Source organism: Macrosteles quadrilineatus, unplaced genomic scaffold (genome assembly GCF_028750875.1).
Source record: "Macrosteles quadrilineatus isolate MER2022 unplaced genomic scaffold, UCM_ALF_1.0 Scaffold_5__1_contigs__length_97177068, whole genome shotgun sequence".
NCBI classification, from domain to species: domain Eukaryota; kingdom Metazoa; phylum Arthropoda; class Insecta; order Hemiptera; family Cicadellidae; genus Macrosteles; species Macrosteles quadrilineatus.
The window spans coordinates 33,834,620-33,851,727 of NW_026542598.1; the positions used below are offsets into that span (position 1 = coordinate 33,834,620).

The window sequence follows — 17,108 nt, forward strand, 5'->3', positions numbered from 1 at the left end:
TGTCAACACTGCGCTGCCTCGCTCTCCAAGAAGAGCAATTTGGTCCGCCACTACAAGCTAGTACATCAAATGAAGGTGAAACTGTGCAAGGTATGTGATTTAATCTGTGATGATAATGTGGTTCTAAACTCGCATTTATTACAAAGTCATAAGAATTGTAATTTTTGTAAGAAAAATGTGGTTGGTCATTTTAAAAGACATGTCAATTCTTGTAATAATTGTCCATATACAATGATTGAATTTGTTGGTGAATCGATTAGAAATGAACTTAAAAATAATCTTCAGTCTTGTCCTCTGCCGATAAAATGGACTTTAGTAAGGAGAATTAAATTTATAAAATATTCAATGGATCAAAATGGACAATTAGTTAATGAAAAAGAATGTATTGCAGATTTTAGAAGCCTTACCACCTTAACTATTGAGAAAAGAGATTTAATACCCCAAATTGAAAATGCTCTTTTAAAGATTGACGCTTCCATGCACAAATACCAATCCCAGGGCAGTGGATGGATATATGACCATACGAAATATTGGCAGTTGCATGTTTATAAGTATAAGCCATTAACTCCAAAGTCATACATTCCCACACCAGAGAGTATTAAATCGAAACATGCAGTTTTAAATATAAAAAATGTTGATAATAAATGCTTCCTTTGGTCAATTTTAGCAGCTTTATATCCACAGAACTCTAATGAACATGCTAATAGAGTCTCTAATTATGTACCCTACGAAAATCAGTTAAATATGACAAATATAAAATACCCTGTAAAAATATCTGATATAGATAAATTTGAAAGACAGAATAATATAAGTGTTAATGTATTTGGACTTGAAGACCAGAAATGTATATATCCATTAAGAACAACTAAACTGAATAGTAATACTCACGTAGATTTATTATTATTACAAGAAGGTCGTAAATCACATTACTGTTTAATTCGTGATTTTGATAGGTTAATGTTCCACTCTACAAAACATATGAATAAGAAGCATTTTTGCAAGTTGTGTTTACAACATTTTTACACTAATGATAAATTAGAACGTCACATAACGTATTGTAAAAACTTTGATGCCCAACGAGTGGAAATGTCTAAACAAGATACATTACAATTTAAAAACTATAAATATCAACTTAAAGCCCCATTTGTGATTTATGCAGATTTTGAATGTTTTATAAACTCAAACAAGCATACTCCATCTGGATTTGCATTTGTTGTAGTAAAAGATTCTAAGATTATTTCTGAAGAGTTATATAGTGGTGAAAATGTTATGGACATGTTTTTCAAAAGGTTATTTGAGACTTATGACTTCATTAAACGTCAAATGTCAATATACATTCCTCTTGTAATGACTCCAGAGCAAGAGGCATCTTTCCAAAACTCAACACATTGTCATATTTGTGAAAAGCCCCTATATTTTGATAGGGTGAGAGATCATTGCCATTCCTCTGGGCAATACCGTGGAGCTGCCCACAATGATTGTAATTTAAACTATAAAGTAACAAAGAAAATACCAGTATTCTTCCATAACTTGAAAAATTACGATGGGCATTTAATAATGCAACACTTGGGAAAGTTTAATCGTAAATTAAATTGCATAGCTAAAGATATGGAAAAATATATATCATTCTCTGTAGATGATTTAGTATTTTTAGATTCATACAACTTTCTGTCCCTTCCATTATATAAATTGGCTTCCAATTTAAACACATTTAGATTCATACAAAATCCACTACTACAACGTAAAGGTGTATTTCCCTATGAATATATGACGGGACCAGATAAGTTTGCAGAGTCTCTACCCCCAATTGAGACATTTTATAGTACTCTAACTAAAGAACATATCTCTCCCAATGAATATGAACATGCTAAAAATGTATGGACACATTTTAATATAAATAATTTACAAGAATATCATGATTTATATCTTAAAACAGATGTATTACTACTGGCTGATGTCTTTGAGACTTTTAGAGACCTGTGCTTAAAAGATTACAAACTTGACCCCGTACATATGTATTCACTTCCTGGACTTACATGGGAGGCCTGTCTTAGAATGACTGGTATAAAATTACAACTATTTCAAGATATTGACATGCATTTGTTCATAGAAAGTGCGATTAGAGGAGGAGTCAGTATGATTTCCACACGTTACGCTAAAGCCAATAATAGATATATGGGTGAACACTATGACCCCAATCAAGAGAGTGTGTATTTAATATATTTAGACTGTAACTCGCTATACTCTACAGCAATGTGTGAGCCACTGCCCGTGGATGGATTTCGTTGGACAAATGAGATAGACTACAAATATAATCAAAATGATGAGTTTGGATACATTTTAGAAGTTGATTTAAAATATGATAAAAGCTTACATGATTTACATAATGACTATCCATTAGCACCAGAGAAAATGAATGGCAAATTAATACCTAATTTAAATGACAAAACTAAATATATTTTACATTACAAAGCATTACAAAAATATGAGGAATTGGGTTTGATTGTTACAAAATACCACAGAATTTTAAAATTTAGACAGTCTAAATGGCTTGCGCCCTATATTAATTTTAATATTGAAAAACGAAAATGGGCTAAAAATGATTTCGAAAAAGACTTTTACAAATTGTTAAATAATAGTCTCTTTGGTCGAACAATTATGAATCAACGAATGTTTCGTGACATTTATCTCAAGGATGAGTCACTATTAACAAAATATGTCACTAATCCAAGGTTTGACTGTAGCAAAAAGTTCGATAGCAATTTACATGCTATACATTTAAATAAATTAGTTGTAAAGTTTAATAAACCTATATATTTAGGAATGACAATTTTGGATATCAGTAAAGTAATAATGTATGATTTCCACTATAATTATATGTCAAAATTTAAGAACAAAAGATTTCTTATGACAGATACAGATTCTTTAATGTATTCTATAGTTACACAGGACTTTTACAAGGAAATAGAATGTGACTTGCACTTTTTTGATACCTCTGGATATAGTAAAGACCATTTCTTATACTCTGATAAAAATAAAAAAGTCACTGGCAAGTTTAAAGACGAATTAGATGGTCATATTATGTATGAATATTGTGGTTTAAGACCAAAGTTATATTCTTATATTCCTCTAAAATGGTTATATGAAGAAGACAAGCAAGCTTTAGAGGTGAAGAAAGCTAAAGGAGCTGATGGTGCTACAGTTAAACATCTCCTTAGACATCAACATTATTTGAACTGTCTTGCAACTGGGCAAGATTACTATGAGAATGTGACAAGAATTAAATCTACAAATCATCATCTTCAAACCTTGACCATGAACAAGAAAGTACTATCCTTTGACGATGACAAGAGGTTTATTCTTGAAGATGGCATTAATACTCTTGCGCTTGGTCATTATAAAATTGATCAAACATGAATTGTATGTGTAGATATAAAATAAATGCAAATGTTAAAAAACTCCAGTCTTTTATTTATTTACCCTTACCATCCTCTTGATAGAATTGGTCAAACATAAATCTATATTTGCCATTATTCTTTGACCTTTCTTTGTCTATTACGAAAAAGCCATATTTAGTTTTATCCCAACATTGATGACAGAGATTTTTAAATTGGTCAAATGAAAAGTCATTACCAACATGATTGTGATATACATGTTTTAAATTTAAATCATCTTGTTTGAATAATATTAGGAAATTTACATTATCACGTAAATGTTTGTGTACTTTGCTGTAAGATTGACACAAGTAAAAACAGTTAATATTTTTGTGTCGACCCATTGAGAAAAATTGTGTAATATTTGGACTATTTATGTCATCAAATACAACAACTGACTGTGATTTTACATCATTTGGTGTGATTTCACAGTCAGTAAACGTGTGTAATTTCACTTCGTCACACAAACTAAATATTTCAATTATTTTTTTATATTTTTCTTGTTCTAAAGATTTAGATATTAAATATAAGTTTGTAAATTTTAATCCTTCCTTTCTTACAATTAAATTGTAAATTACAACCGTCTTCCCACTTCCACTTGGACCACAAATAACACATCGAATATTGGTAGGAAATAGACCCAACTTCTTTGGTACATTTTCCTTAGTATGTACTATTTTAAATTTATGTTTTTGTTGAATAAAAGACATTTTTTTTATAATAAAAATGGTAAAAAATGATAATAGGAAAAAATGTAAAAAGGGCAAAGGTTTATTCCTAAAGCCTTACAGGGGTCGAGGGTTATTGAATACTCTTATAAATAACCTTCCATTCCCACTTCACATACCATCATATCAGTACTGTGGACCTGGAACCACGTGGGAATCTAGCCAAAAATGTACCTCCAAAAAATAAATTAGACTCTTATTGTAAAGAGCATGACATATTCTACATGAATAATCCTGATACCGCTGCTCGGAACAAAGCAGACATGAGATTAGCAGACTTAGCTTGGACTAGAGTTACGGCCAAGGACGCAAGTCTTGCTGAAAAAGCTGCTGCTTATGCCGTGACAAATTTGATGAAGGCAAAAGCAAAAATGGGAATGGGATTAAAATTTAATAAAAAAGATGGACAACTACCAGCTGTTAGAGGCCGCAAAAGACGTGCCTCACTTCAGGGGGGTGTACCTAAAAAACGAGCTAAAAAATCTAAAACCAAGAGTAAAAGAGTGCGGAATAGTTAATTTGGATAGCTCATCTGGCACACATTGGACAGCATATCGTAAAAATAAAGATATTGTAATTTATTTTGACCCATTTGGAATCCAACCTCCAAAAGAAGTAATTAAATATTTTGAGGGATATAAAACCTTCTATACAACCGATCAAATACAAGATTTAAATAGTTCTATTTGTGGAATTTTATGTTTATCATTCATAAAAAATTTTTGTTTATAAAAATGGATTCATTTACTATAACATTTTCGGGTACAGAGCCAGAGCTTAAGTCAGTGTTCTTTCCTCCCATAGAATTAAATGATGATTATGTAATTGGATTAGTAGATTTTCAAAGTTATAATTCTATATTTAATGTTAAAAAACCTCTAAATACTTTAACATATTATAAAGTAGAGAAAAAAACATTACCAAAAGGAGATATCTCAGTTGATGATTTAAACCAGTTATTAGATGGTAAACTTAAAGTTATAATAGATAAAAATGGAGACGCATTAATTAATACTAAATCCAAACTTTTATTCAAAGGGCTTATTCCAAAATTAAATCAACTTAAAGGCAACAAATTAACCATTGGAGAAGGTGATGATGTTTTCTATTATGATCACAATGCTCCAGTTACAATAGAAATTTCTGAAGGAACATATGAGGTGGTTGAGCTTGCAAAGGAAATTCAAAAGCAAATCCCAGACTTTTTCCTTACAGCTAATAATAAAACTATGAAAGCGACATTACTTTCTAGCCATGTGTTTGATTTTACAAAACCATGTTTAGGGTCTGTCTTATTGGGATTTAAAGGTGTTTCTACTCCTGGTGTTCAGTTTGAATCTACAAATAAAATAAACATTAATAATGTAAATGTGATTAGAGTAAAATGTAATATTGCAAACGGGTCCTATTTAAATGGCAACAAATCACACACCATACATAGCTTTTATCCAGAAGCTCCTCCTGGCTACAAAATTATTGAAGTTCCAAGAAATATTATATATTTTCCTGTAAATAAGAGAAGTTTAGATGTTGTCAGTATTACATTTGCCGATCAACACGACAAGGCAATTGACTTTAATGGAGAAGAAACTACAATTACTTGTCATATAAAAAAGATATGAGAATTTATAAGAATTTATCTATAAGTGTACAAAATGCTAGGTTCCTAAAGTCAATAGGACTAAAGTTAAAATTTTCTATTAATAAAAATGGAAGATTTTCTAGACGTTACAGGGAAATCCCAATTCGACGATAGTGTGGTTAAAATTACAAATCACTCCTATGTTCCCCACAACACTTTGGCAATAAATAATTCTGATGAAATTCGAATATGTATTAATAATCAAGATTTGCTAACTCTCCCATGTAGGAGTTATCTGTATATTAAGGGAGAAATTGAAAATCATGATAAAGGTCATTTTATAAATAATGCATTTGCGTTCTTATTTGATGAAATTAGATACGAAGTTGCAGGTAAAGAAATAGACATTGTAAGAAACCCAGGAATTTCTAGTCTTATGAAAATATTGAGCTCTTACAATAAAACTACTAAATTGTCAAATGTAGCATTTGATTCTGACACGAATTTAAAAGAGTTCCATAAAGGTGGCAAGTTCAGTACTTGTTTGCCATTAGAGTTGTTAATGGGAGTATTCGAGGATTTTAATAAGGTTTTAGTAAATGTCAAACAAGAATTGGTGTTGAAAAGATCCAAAAATGATTTGAATTGTATATTAACAACCACTAGTGCTCCAGCCAGTGGCACTGCTGATACGATTCCCAAAATTACACTTAACTCTATTCAATGGGTCATGCCACATGTGATACCATCAGATGGGGAGAAGTTACAATTACAAAAGATGTTATTGCAAAATAAAAATTTGCAAATTGCATTTAGAAGTTTAGAGTTGCATGAACTTCCATCATATCCCAATACCACAAGACATACATGGTCAGTAAAGACATCTTCAAGTTTAGAGAAGCCTAGGTATATTATATTTGGTTTCCAAACAGCTAGGGATAATAGTGCACGAAAAAGAACTGACGAATTTGATCACTGTAAATTAAAAAATCTCAAAGTATTTCTAAACTCTGAATATTATCCTTATAGTGATTTAAATCTTGACTTTAAAAATGGAGATGTCTCTAAAGCTTATGAGATGTTTATGAGGTTTAGAGAGACTTACTATAATACTATCCCAGATCCTATGATTAGTAGGGCTGAGTTTATGAAGAAATATCCACTAATTATAATAGACTGTTCTAGACAGAATGAAACAGTGAAGGAAGGAATTGTTGATATTAAATTAGAGATTGAAACTGCAGACAATGTGCCAGCAAATACATCTGCATATTGTTTGATAATACATGATAAAGTGTTTGAGTACAATCCTTTGTCAAATGAGATAAATAAAATGTAAATAAAAGATGAAAAACATTCAACAAGAATTGGTTGACTCTGCAAATCAAATACGAGAGAAATATAGAGCTTTAAAACGTGGCAAGTTTCTAGAGGCTGAAGAGAGGTTCCAAACATTCCAACCTTTAATAGAGCCATTACAAGAATTAAAAAAAATCACAGCTATTGGCAAAACAGAGAGGCCTCAAATGGAGATACTCCCAATGACTCCATCTAGAATATCAATGATACCAAGATTACAACCATTACAACCATTACAGCAATCCACTCCACAGAAATTAGATTTTGGTCTTTTAGCATCAGACTATTTAGGAAATTACCTCAGTAAAAGTAGTATGACAGACACTACATATGGTATTAGACGAGAAGCAAATAAATTTTTTATTGGAAATAAGGAAGTTGATATTGCCAATGATGATGTCACAGTTGCAAATAAAACCTACAAGGGGACAAAAGGCTTGTGGCAGTTGTTAACTTTAAAAGAACCTGAGGATTATACTCAGGTTGATTTGCAAAATTATAAAGAGATTTTGGAAGCCACAAATGGACATTTAAAGAGTTACAAAGATGGTGCACCAATTTCAAGTAATAGACATACTAAATATCTTAATATAATTAAACCTCTTTTTAAATCTGTTGGTGAAGGTTTGAGACAAGTGACTGGTAATAAAATAGACTATATTTATTGGGATGATCCTAATGAGCTTGTAGATAGGTTAAGACTTCTTTGGCTAAGTCGCCAAGCCGGTAACTCAGGAGTGGATAATGAAATAGATTCCATTATTGAGGAATTAAGAGAAAGTGGAATTATTTATTAAATAAAAATATGTTTATAGATAAATTTTATCGTTTATATAATCCATATAATAAGCCTACAGAACCCAGGGCTAGTCATGAACCTACTTTAAATTTAAAAGACGATAGTTGGAATTGTTTAAACCGTAAAATTGGTAATGTTAAAGATGGGGAGTTTGTAGATGATGTATCAACTTTGGGTCAGACATTAACTAGAAAAGGTGATGTATTTTTACAAGGTAAAACTAAATATGAGTTTTTAGAATCTAAGAATAAAAATTGGAATGCTAAAAAACAGAAAATTACTAATGTGGAAAAGGGTGAAAGTTTAGATGATGTGCCCACTTTACAACAGACTTTAATACGTAAAGATGGCAAATTTGTACAAGACAATAAAAATTATGAATTTTTAGAATCAGAGAATGGTGTTTGGAATGCTAAGAAACAGAAAATTAATAATGTAGAAAAGGGTGAAAGTTTAAATGATGTGCCCACTTTACAACAGACTTTAATACGAAAAGAAGATGGTAATTTTGTACAAGACGATAATAATTATGAATTTTTAGAATCAGAGAATGGTGTTTGGAATGCTAAGAAACAGAAACTTAGCAATTTGATAGAAGGTACAGATAGTAAGGATGCTGTGAATGTTTCACAAGTTCCAAAAATGGAAGCAGGCTATTGGGATTTTAATAATAAAAGGTTAGTACGTGTTAAACCTGCCGTTGATGACACTGACTGTGTTACAAAAGAACAGACTATAACTTTTGATAAAAAAGAAAAATGTTGGGATGCCAAAAAACAATATATAAGAAATCTGCCAATGGGGGAATATTTAGATGATATTTGTTTAATGTCACAAGCTATGTATTATGATGGATCAAAATTTGTATATGGAGGAAGAAAATTTAATTTGATGGAATACAATCCTGATTTATTAGTTGCCGACCCCACATCTTTGAGTGGATTTAAGTATATAGATAATAGACCATATATACCAGAAAACTATGTATTTAAAAGAATGGACGATAATCTATTGATTGGGGCTAATGGTAATATATTTACAGTACAAGGAAAGAGTGATGTTATAAAAAATGAATGAAATTGCATACGAACTTCATAAGCCTGCGAGAAAGAATTTCATTAGAAGGTCTTTTAAAGTTTTAGGTATAAACGAAACTGTACAAATAGATTTAATTGATATGCAAAACTATGCTAGAGAGAATTCTGGCAATAAATATATTTTAACTTTAATAGATACATTTTCTAAAAAAGCTTATGCTGCTCCGCTAAAGAATAAGACGGGTTTGGTGGTTACAGAAGCCATTAAAACCATTCTACCAAAGGGGGTTAAAAACATTCAATCTGACAATGGAAAAGAATTTTTTAATCAATATTTTAGCAAACTAATGAAACAATTAAATATTAATCACTATCACACATTTTCTACAACTAAGGCTGCAATTGTGGAGAGGTTTCAGAGAACTTTAAAGAATTGGTTATATAGGGAATTTAGTGCTCAGGGGAGTTATAAATGGTTGGATTTACTTCCAAAGTTAATTCGAAAATATAATAATAAGGTGCATAGATCTATAGGAATGAAGCCTAACCAAGTGAATATTAAGAACAGTAAATATGTGCATGAGAGGTTGACTTCTAAAGTAGTGCAAGTTAAAAAGCCAAGATATAAGGTAGGTGATAGTGTGAGAATTTCCAAGTATAAACATGTTTTTAGTAAAGGATATACCCCGAATTGGACAGGGGAGCTATTTACAATAGCAGAAGTAAAGAATACAAAGCCTGTGACTTATATCTTGAAAGATGAAAATGGTAATATAATCAGGGGAGGCTTCTATACAGAGGAATTGTTAAAGACCAAATATAAAGACATGTATTTGATAGAAAAGGTTATTAGGAGAAAAGGTGATTTATTATATGTCAAATGGCTTGGGTTCCCAAGTAGCCAGAATTCATGGATTTCCACTAAGGATGTCCAAGGGAGCGCGACATGAGCCGGGAGCGCGCCCAAGTTCGCATACAAACCTCGCACGATTTTGTGAATGGATGTGGATTTGAAATAGTAATGGAGTTGTACAATGGTATTGAACATTTATATAGGCTTGTATAGGCCGAGAGCTGGATTTTTAAAAAAGTGGTCAAAAAAAGCTCACCATGTTATTCTTATGGGGAAAACGTGCCTAAAGTGGCGTTAAACCATCATATTGCCTCTACTGCCTTGATATCACATCTTTTGTTCAACTATTTTTCTTACAAAGTGTTTACAGTTAAATGACACTTTTAAAATACAATACCGGTAAATAACTTGTAACCGATTCAAAATGCGTTTATTATTATTATTATTCGGTCGCATTGGGGAATAAAGTAAGTTACATAAATTACGACTACAGCTCAATACATAGAAAGTCCATTAACACAGTTCAAATCTTCGCATAAACAAACAATTTATCTGATTTAAAAACCAGTTTTTTCAGCTAATTCGTATTGTACCCTTTCTAGGCCATTTTCAATCACAATTGCTAAAAAATAAAGTTTCTAACAATTTTTGTGGTTTAGAATTTAAAAATTATCCACCAAACGATTGCGCTGATATGATTGCATGTTGATTAATTCTCACTTACCTTGAACTCAAACCAACAAAGTTTACCTGAAAGTCTTATGTCTTTTTTGTTCCTCTTTTTGCTTTTTTCGGTTTCAGAATCGCAGCGCCACGTCGTCCAGTGGATACGCTTCGCACCACAGTCCTCATCGGCGCTGCTACGTGCTCAGCCAGCCTCAGCGAACAACAGGCACCCAGCTGCGAACCCTCCACCCGCTGTGACAGGACCTGCCACCGTCTGAGACTTACCTGTGAGTGATACGCTTCCTACCACAGTCCTCATCGGCGCTGCTACGTGCTCAGCCAGCCTCAGCGAACAACAGGCACCCAGTTGCGAACCCTCCACCCGCTGTGACAGGACCTGCCACCGTCTGAGACTTACCTGTGAGTGATACGCTTCCTACCACAGTCCTCATCGGCGCTGCTACGTGCCCAGCCAGCCTCAGCGAACAACAGGCACCCAGCTGCGAACCCTCCACCCGCTGTGACAGGACCTGCCACCGTCTGAGACTTACCTGTGAGTGATACGCTTCCTACCACAGTCCTCATCGGCGCTGCTACGTGCTCAGCCAGCGTCAGCGAACAACAGGCACCCAGCTGCGAACCCTCCACCCGCTGTGACAGGGCCTGCCACCGTCTGAGACTTACCTGTGAGTGATACGCTTCCCACCACAGTCCTCATCGGTGCTGCTACGTGCTCAGCCAGCCTCAGCGAACAACAGGCACCCAGCTGCGAACCCTCCACCCGCTGTGACAGGACCTGCCACCGTCTGAGACTTACCTGTGAGTGATACGCTTCCTACCACAGTCCTCATCGGCGCTGCTACGTGCTCAGCCAGCCTCAGCGAACAACAGGCACCCAGTTGCGAACCCTCCACCCGCTGTGACAGGACCTGCCACCGTCTGAGACTTACCTGTGAGTGATACGCTTCCTACCACAGTCCTCATCGGCGCTGCTACGTGCCCAGCCAGCCTCAGCGAACAACAGGCACCCAGCTGCGAACCCTCCACCCGCTGTGACAGGACCTGCCACCGTCTGAGACTTACCTGTGAGTGATACGCTTCCTACCACAGTCCTCATCGGCGCTGCTACGTGCTCAGCCAGCGTCAGCGAACAACAGGCACCCAGCTGCGAACCCTCCACCCGCTGTGACAGGGCCTGCCACCGTCTGAGACTTACCTGTGAGTGATACGCTTCCCACCACAGTCCTCATCGGTGCTGCTACGTGCTCAGCCAGCCTCAGCGAACAACAGGCACCCAGCTGCGAACCCTACACCCGCTGTGACAGGACCTGCCACCGTCTGAGACTTACCTGTGAGTGATACGCTTCCTACCACAGTCCTCATCGGCACTGCTACGTGCTCAGCCAGCCTCAGCGAACAACAGGCACACAGCTGCGAACCCTGCACCCGCTGTGACAGGACCTGCCACCGTCTGAGACTTACCTGTGAGTGATACGCTTCCTACCACAGTCCTCATCGGCGCTGCTACGTGCTCAGCCAGCCTCAGCGAACAACAGGCACCCAGCTGCGAACCCTCCACCTGCTGTGACAGGACCTGCCACCATCTGAGACTTACCTGTGAGTGATACGCTTTCCTACCACAGTCCTCATCGGCACTGCTACGTGCTCAGCCAGCCTCAGCGAACAACAGGCACCCAGTTGCGAACCCTCCACCCGCTGTGACAGGACCTGCCACCATCTGAGACTTACCTGTGAGTGATACGCTTTCCTACCACAGTCCTCATCGGCGCTGCTACGTGCTCAGCCAGCCTCAGCGAACAACAGGCACCCAGCTGCGAACCCTCCACCCGCTGTGACAGGGCCTGCCACCGTCTGAGACTTACCTGTGAGTGATACGCTTCCTACCACAGTCCTCATCGGCGCTGCTACGTGCTCAGCCAGCCTCAGCGAACAACAGGCACCCAGCTGCGAACCCTCCACCCGCTGTGACAGGACCTGCCACCGTCTGAGACTTACCTGTGAGTGATACGCTTCCTACCACAGTCCTCATCGGCGCTGCTACGTGCTCAGCCAGCCTCAGCGAACAACAGGCACCCAGTTGCGAACCCTCCACCCGCTGTGACAGGACCTGCCACCATCTGAGACTTACCTGTGAGTGATACGCTTTCCTACCACAGTCCTCATCGGCGCTGCTACGTGCTCAGCCAGCCTCAGCGAACAACAGGCACACAGCTGCGAACCCTGCACCCGCTGTGACAGGACCTGCCACCGTCTGAGACTTACCTGTGAGTGATACGCTTCCTACCACAGTCCTCATCGGCGCTGCTACGTGCTCAGCCAGCCTCAGCGAACAACAGGCACACAGCTGCGAACCCTGCACCCGCTGTGACAGGACCTGCCACCGTCTGAGACTTACCTGTGAGTGATACGCTTCCTACCACAGTCCTCATCGGCGCTGCTACGTGCTCAGCCAGCCTCAGCGAACAACAGGCACACAGTTGCGAACCCTGCACCCGCTGTGACAGGACCTGCCACCGTCTGAGACTTACCTGTGAGTGATACGCTTCCTACCACAGTCCTCATCGGCGCTGCTACGTGCTCAGCCAGCCTCAGCGAACAACAGGCACCCAGCTGCGAACCCTACACCCGCTGTGACAGGACCTGCCACCGTCTGAGACTTACCTGTGAGTGATACGCTTCCTACCACAGTCCTCATCGGCGCTGCTACGTGCTCAGCCAGCCTCAGCGAACAACAGGCACCCAGCTGCGAACCCTGCACCCGCTGTGACAGGACCTGCCACCGTCTGAGACTTACCTGTGAGTGATACGCTTTCCTACCACAGTCCTCATCGGCGCTGCTACGTGCTCAGCCAGCCTCAGCGAACAACAGGCACGCAGCTGCGAACCCTCCACCCGCTGTGACAGGATCTGCCACCGTCTGAGACTTACCTGTGAGTGGTAGACACCGGTACTACCATCTGAGTCACTCTTGTGGATTGGAACGATGTAGGAACTCCGTTAGAGTATTGACATCTTTTGAGGCTTATCCGTGAGGTTGATTCTGCTGAATAATTCTCAGGACAAAAGATCGTGAGATTAATGATCTGAATGATGCAATTTAAGATCTGTTTATGAACAGGATCTAATCCTTTACCTATGTCAGTCCTTGTGCAGAAGATGAAGGAGCTGATTATCGTTATGTAGGAATTGCTTATGAACTGGGCCATGTCCTCTTTGACACGTTTCGACTAGAAGATGACGTTACAAAAAATTGTTTACATGAATGGTGCTATATATATCCAGTGTCAACCACTGAAACGGATATCACGAGTTGCGATGAACGCAACCAGTGAGAGTGAACAGCCTGTGAAAATAATCGTACTATCAGAGTCACTTAACGATGAAAAATGTTTCGGCAAAAGCAACGTTTTGTATTTAATCATTTTTGAAATGTAATTCACTCTGTTTAATCAATATGCATAAATAAGAAACCAGCAAAAATACAGGGACAAGGCCCTATTTCAATCTGTATTCATGTGTATTTCAGTAATACCACCGAAAACATACTACTATAACCGTATGTTTTCTGTGGTAATACAAACGTTTTATGTACTCTAATGTATTAACTTTTTATGGATATTGCTTACTTTGTAATAAAGAGCTGAACGTGTATCTCATTTCTCTCTGTTCAGTCAACTACCTGTGTTATCATACTACCTACCACTTTTATATTTTAAATAGTATGATAGTAGTTTTAAATGTAGTTGGGACTGTAGTTGGTAGCTGGTCAAGTGGTTAGAACGCGAAAATTGGAGGCTCTCCAATGGCAAAAGGCAAATAGGAAATTGGTTCAAATGGCAAGTGGGGATGCCGTAACCGTCGTTTCGGAGCCCATTTTAATTTTAATATGTGGATCTACTTATCTAGAAAACAAAAGCATTTGGATTTCCATTTGCCTAGCTGAATTTCCACTAAAATATTCAATTAAAATTGTCAGATAGATTTACAACAATAAGTGATTTAATACAGTAAGTGATTTTTATGAGCACTTAGGTTCGCTGCTATAGAATGAACTGAATACATTTGCCAATTTTTGTGAATACATATCGGAAATATTTGAAAATTTTAAATGTAAGCCAACAGTTTAATTTTTTTCTCCGTAACTTTTAGTTGTACAACAATGAGAAAGTTCGCAAAAACAGAATATGGACGCTGTTTTTAAGTTAACATACCTACAATGTCGATAGATTATAGATAAGGAAAATAAACCTAATCAAATCGCGAAAATGACTGATCCTCTAACAAATTAAGTAAACACAACAATTAATTCGTAGTTTGGAATCGTCTGTTTAGGCTACTAGTCAATCTCTAGGACCTTTTGTCTTCAAAGGTTACGTTTAAATATGAAGGTCTGAAAGTGAATTCTGCCCCAGACTAAGTGTTTAGATTGATTTCAACGCTTAATAGCACTGTATGTTTATCAACCTTTGAACAGCCTAGGAGGTGCATCCTTACAAAAATAAATTATTACAAACTATTCATAAATTACACATATAATAAATTATATGAAATTATTACTCCCTTCATTAGAACAATATGTACTGTAACTTAGTTTGAGAATATAGTAGTATAATTTGCAAGATTATATGTATTTAAAATAATATGTATCATTAAGAATATACAATAGTAACATTTGCTCCCATAGAGCGAGCTGGTCTACTGGTAGAGCGTGGAGTTTTGGTGCCTGAGGTCCCAGGTTCAAATCCCGCCAATCACGAATGTACTTTGTCCATGTGAATATGCCACGACCCTCCAAGAACTAGCCTGAAGTAATGTGTAAAACAGTTCCGGGCTAGAACCTAATTGTCCTGGAATATGAAGGTAGGAAAAATATGAGTAAAAAGATATATGAGTGAGTAGAAAGTAACATAACGTTCTTCCGACAGTTTAAGTCTAACCACCTACGTAACAAGATCACTCTTTGGTTTAAAAGACAATTTTATGTTGCTATTAACTTTGACTATTGATAAACTGATATCATGTTTATTACAAAATCCTTTAAATAATTAGACCCTATACTTATATATACCTCACTCAACTACTTTCTTAGGTTAATTACGAATTCATTGTATATCTTAAACTTTACAGATCAGCGATAGAATCAGGGTACTTCAGGCTTTATAGTTTGGTGTGACATTTCAGAGAGTTGTTTGACATTTGTGGTTCAACGCTCAGCGTGGAAAGGGTGGCTTAACAAAATTGAGAGCACTTTTCACGTGGAGTTGAGTGCATTAAATTAGCTCTTTTCAGCAAATTACTTCATTTTGAAAGGGATACGAATACCGAAAACTGTGGAAACTACAAACAATAGTGATTTAATATAAAGTGTCATTACAAATTAAACCGATTAGTTCTTCACATAGGGTTAATAGAATAAAAATTGGGTTAATGGATGGAATTGTTCATCATACAACTTATTATTTAGTAGACTCAATTTGATGGTAATTTTTTTATGACATCGGTAAATAAGACAGAAAAGTCCCCATTTGATAGTTAATGCATGGTTAAGCAAACGCCAGCTTATAGACTGCGTATGTTACTCCCTAAGTGGCATCATTTACAACAACGTGTCGTAGACACTGAGCTAAAATTATAACTGGAGGTAGCACTGCCATGGCAGAAGTCTGTCAAAAGCGAGTCGCTGATTTTGTTAGGTTGGTATAGCAGTAAGTTTTCTTACCATAGCAATAACATGGCTTCTTATAACTAGGTTGGTATAGCAGTGAGTATTTTTGTCATACTTGAATACTTATAATACTTTAATAATTTTCTTTGAAATGGCGACCATACAAAGTAGGTATTTTAAGCCAAGTATAATAATAGTTATAGCAATAATATGGCTTCTTATGACACCAGACTCACGCAAACATGGCGGCTGGCGACACGCATCTTTGACATTCAGTGCTACCTCCAGTTAGAATTATAGCTCAGTGGTCGTAGAGCACAGATTATCTTAACATGAAACTGCTATGTACCTGAACTCGGAGAGCTTTATTACTCGCCATGCAGCGTCGCTGTGCAACGATTCAACATACTGCAGTATCTAATATAATAGTTTCACACAACCTGGTGAGTGACGTGTAATAATTGCCAGTGAGCCGTGTGCTCATTAGAGCATTGCAGGGGTTTTGATTTAAATGTTTATCCTGATGTACAGGGTGCTATGTAATTGATTGAGAATAAATATATAAACGGTACCAGCAAACTGACACGTACTTTCTCCCATTTGCTTGTAAATAACCTTCACAATGGGTAGATGACGGGAGTAACTATGTAACTATTGGGGGTTATGCCGTTGTGTTTAGAGTTAAAAGGATCATAACTTACTAAGTTTTAATCAAAACCGTTAGAGCCGTTTTCGTAAAAGTCGGTTTACTGTTGCTTTACGATAAATAAACATTAAAAATCTAAATTGAAAAAAAATATTAACTGCGGGAGATATTATGGACCTTATAAGGTTCTGTATTCATTGTTATGGATTAGTTACCCATATAGTGGATATTACCATTACCCATATAGTGAATTTTATTAAAAATCGTACCACAGGTGTAGTCTGTGGCTCAGTACACAGAAATGTGACACAGACTGTG

The 17,108-nt window shown here is 36.8% G+C and overlaps 1 protein-coding gene across 1 annotated transcript in view; it reads left to right on the forward strand.

The window, feature by feature from the left end:
- LOC128995510 (orexin receptor type 2-like) overlaps window positions 1-10,716 on the forward strand; it is a 29,125-nt gene extending 18,409 nt beyond the window's left edge. Inside the window, exon 8 of the mRNA XM_054420527.1 lies at window positions 10,594-10,716. Within this exon, the coding sequence (XP_054276502.1) occupies window positions 10,594-10,716 (123 nt within the window). The remainder of the gene's footprint in view (window positions 1-10,593) is intronic.
- The last annotated feature ends 6,392 nt before the right edge of the window (window positions 10,717-17,108 follow it).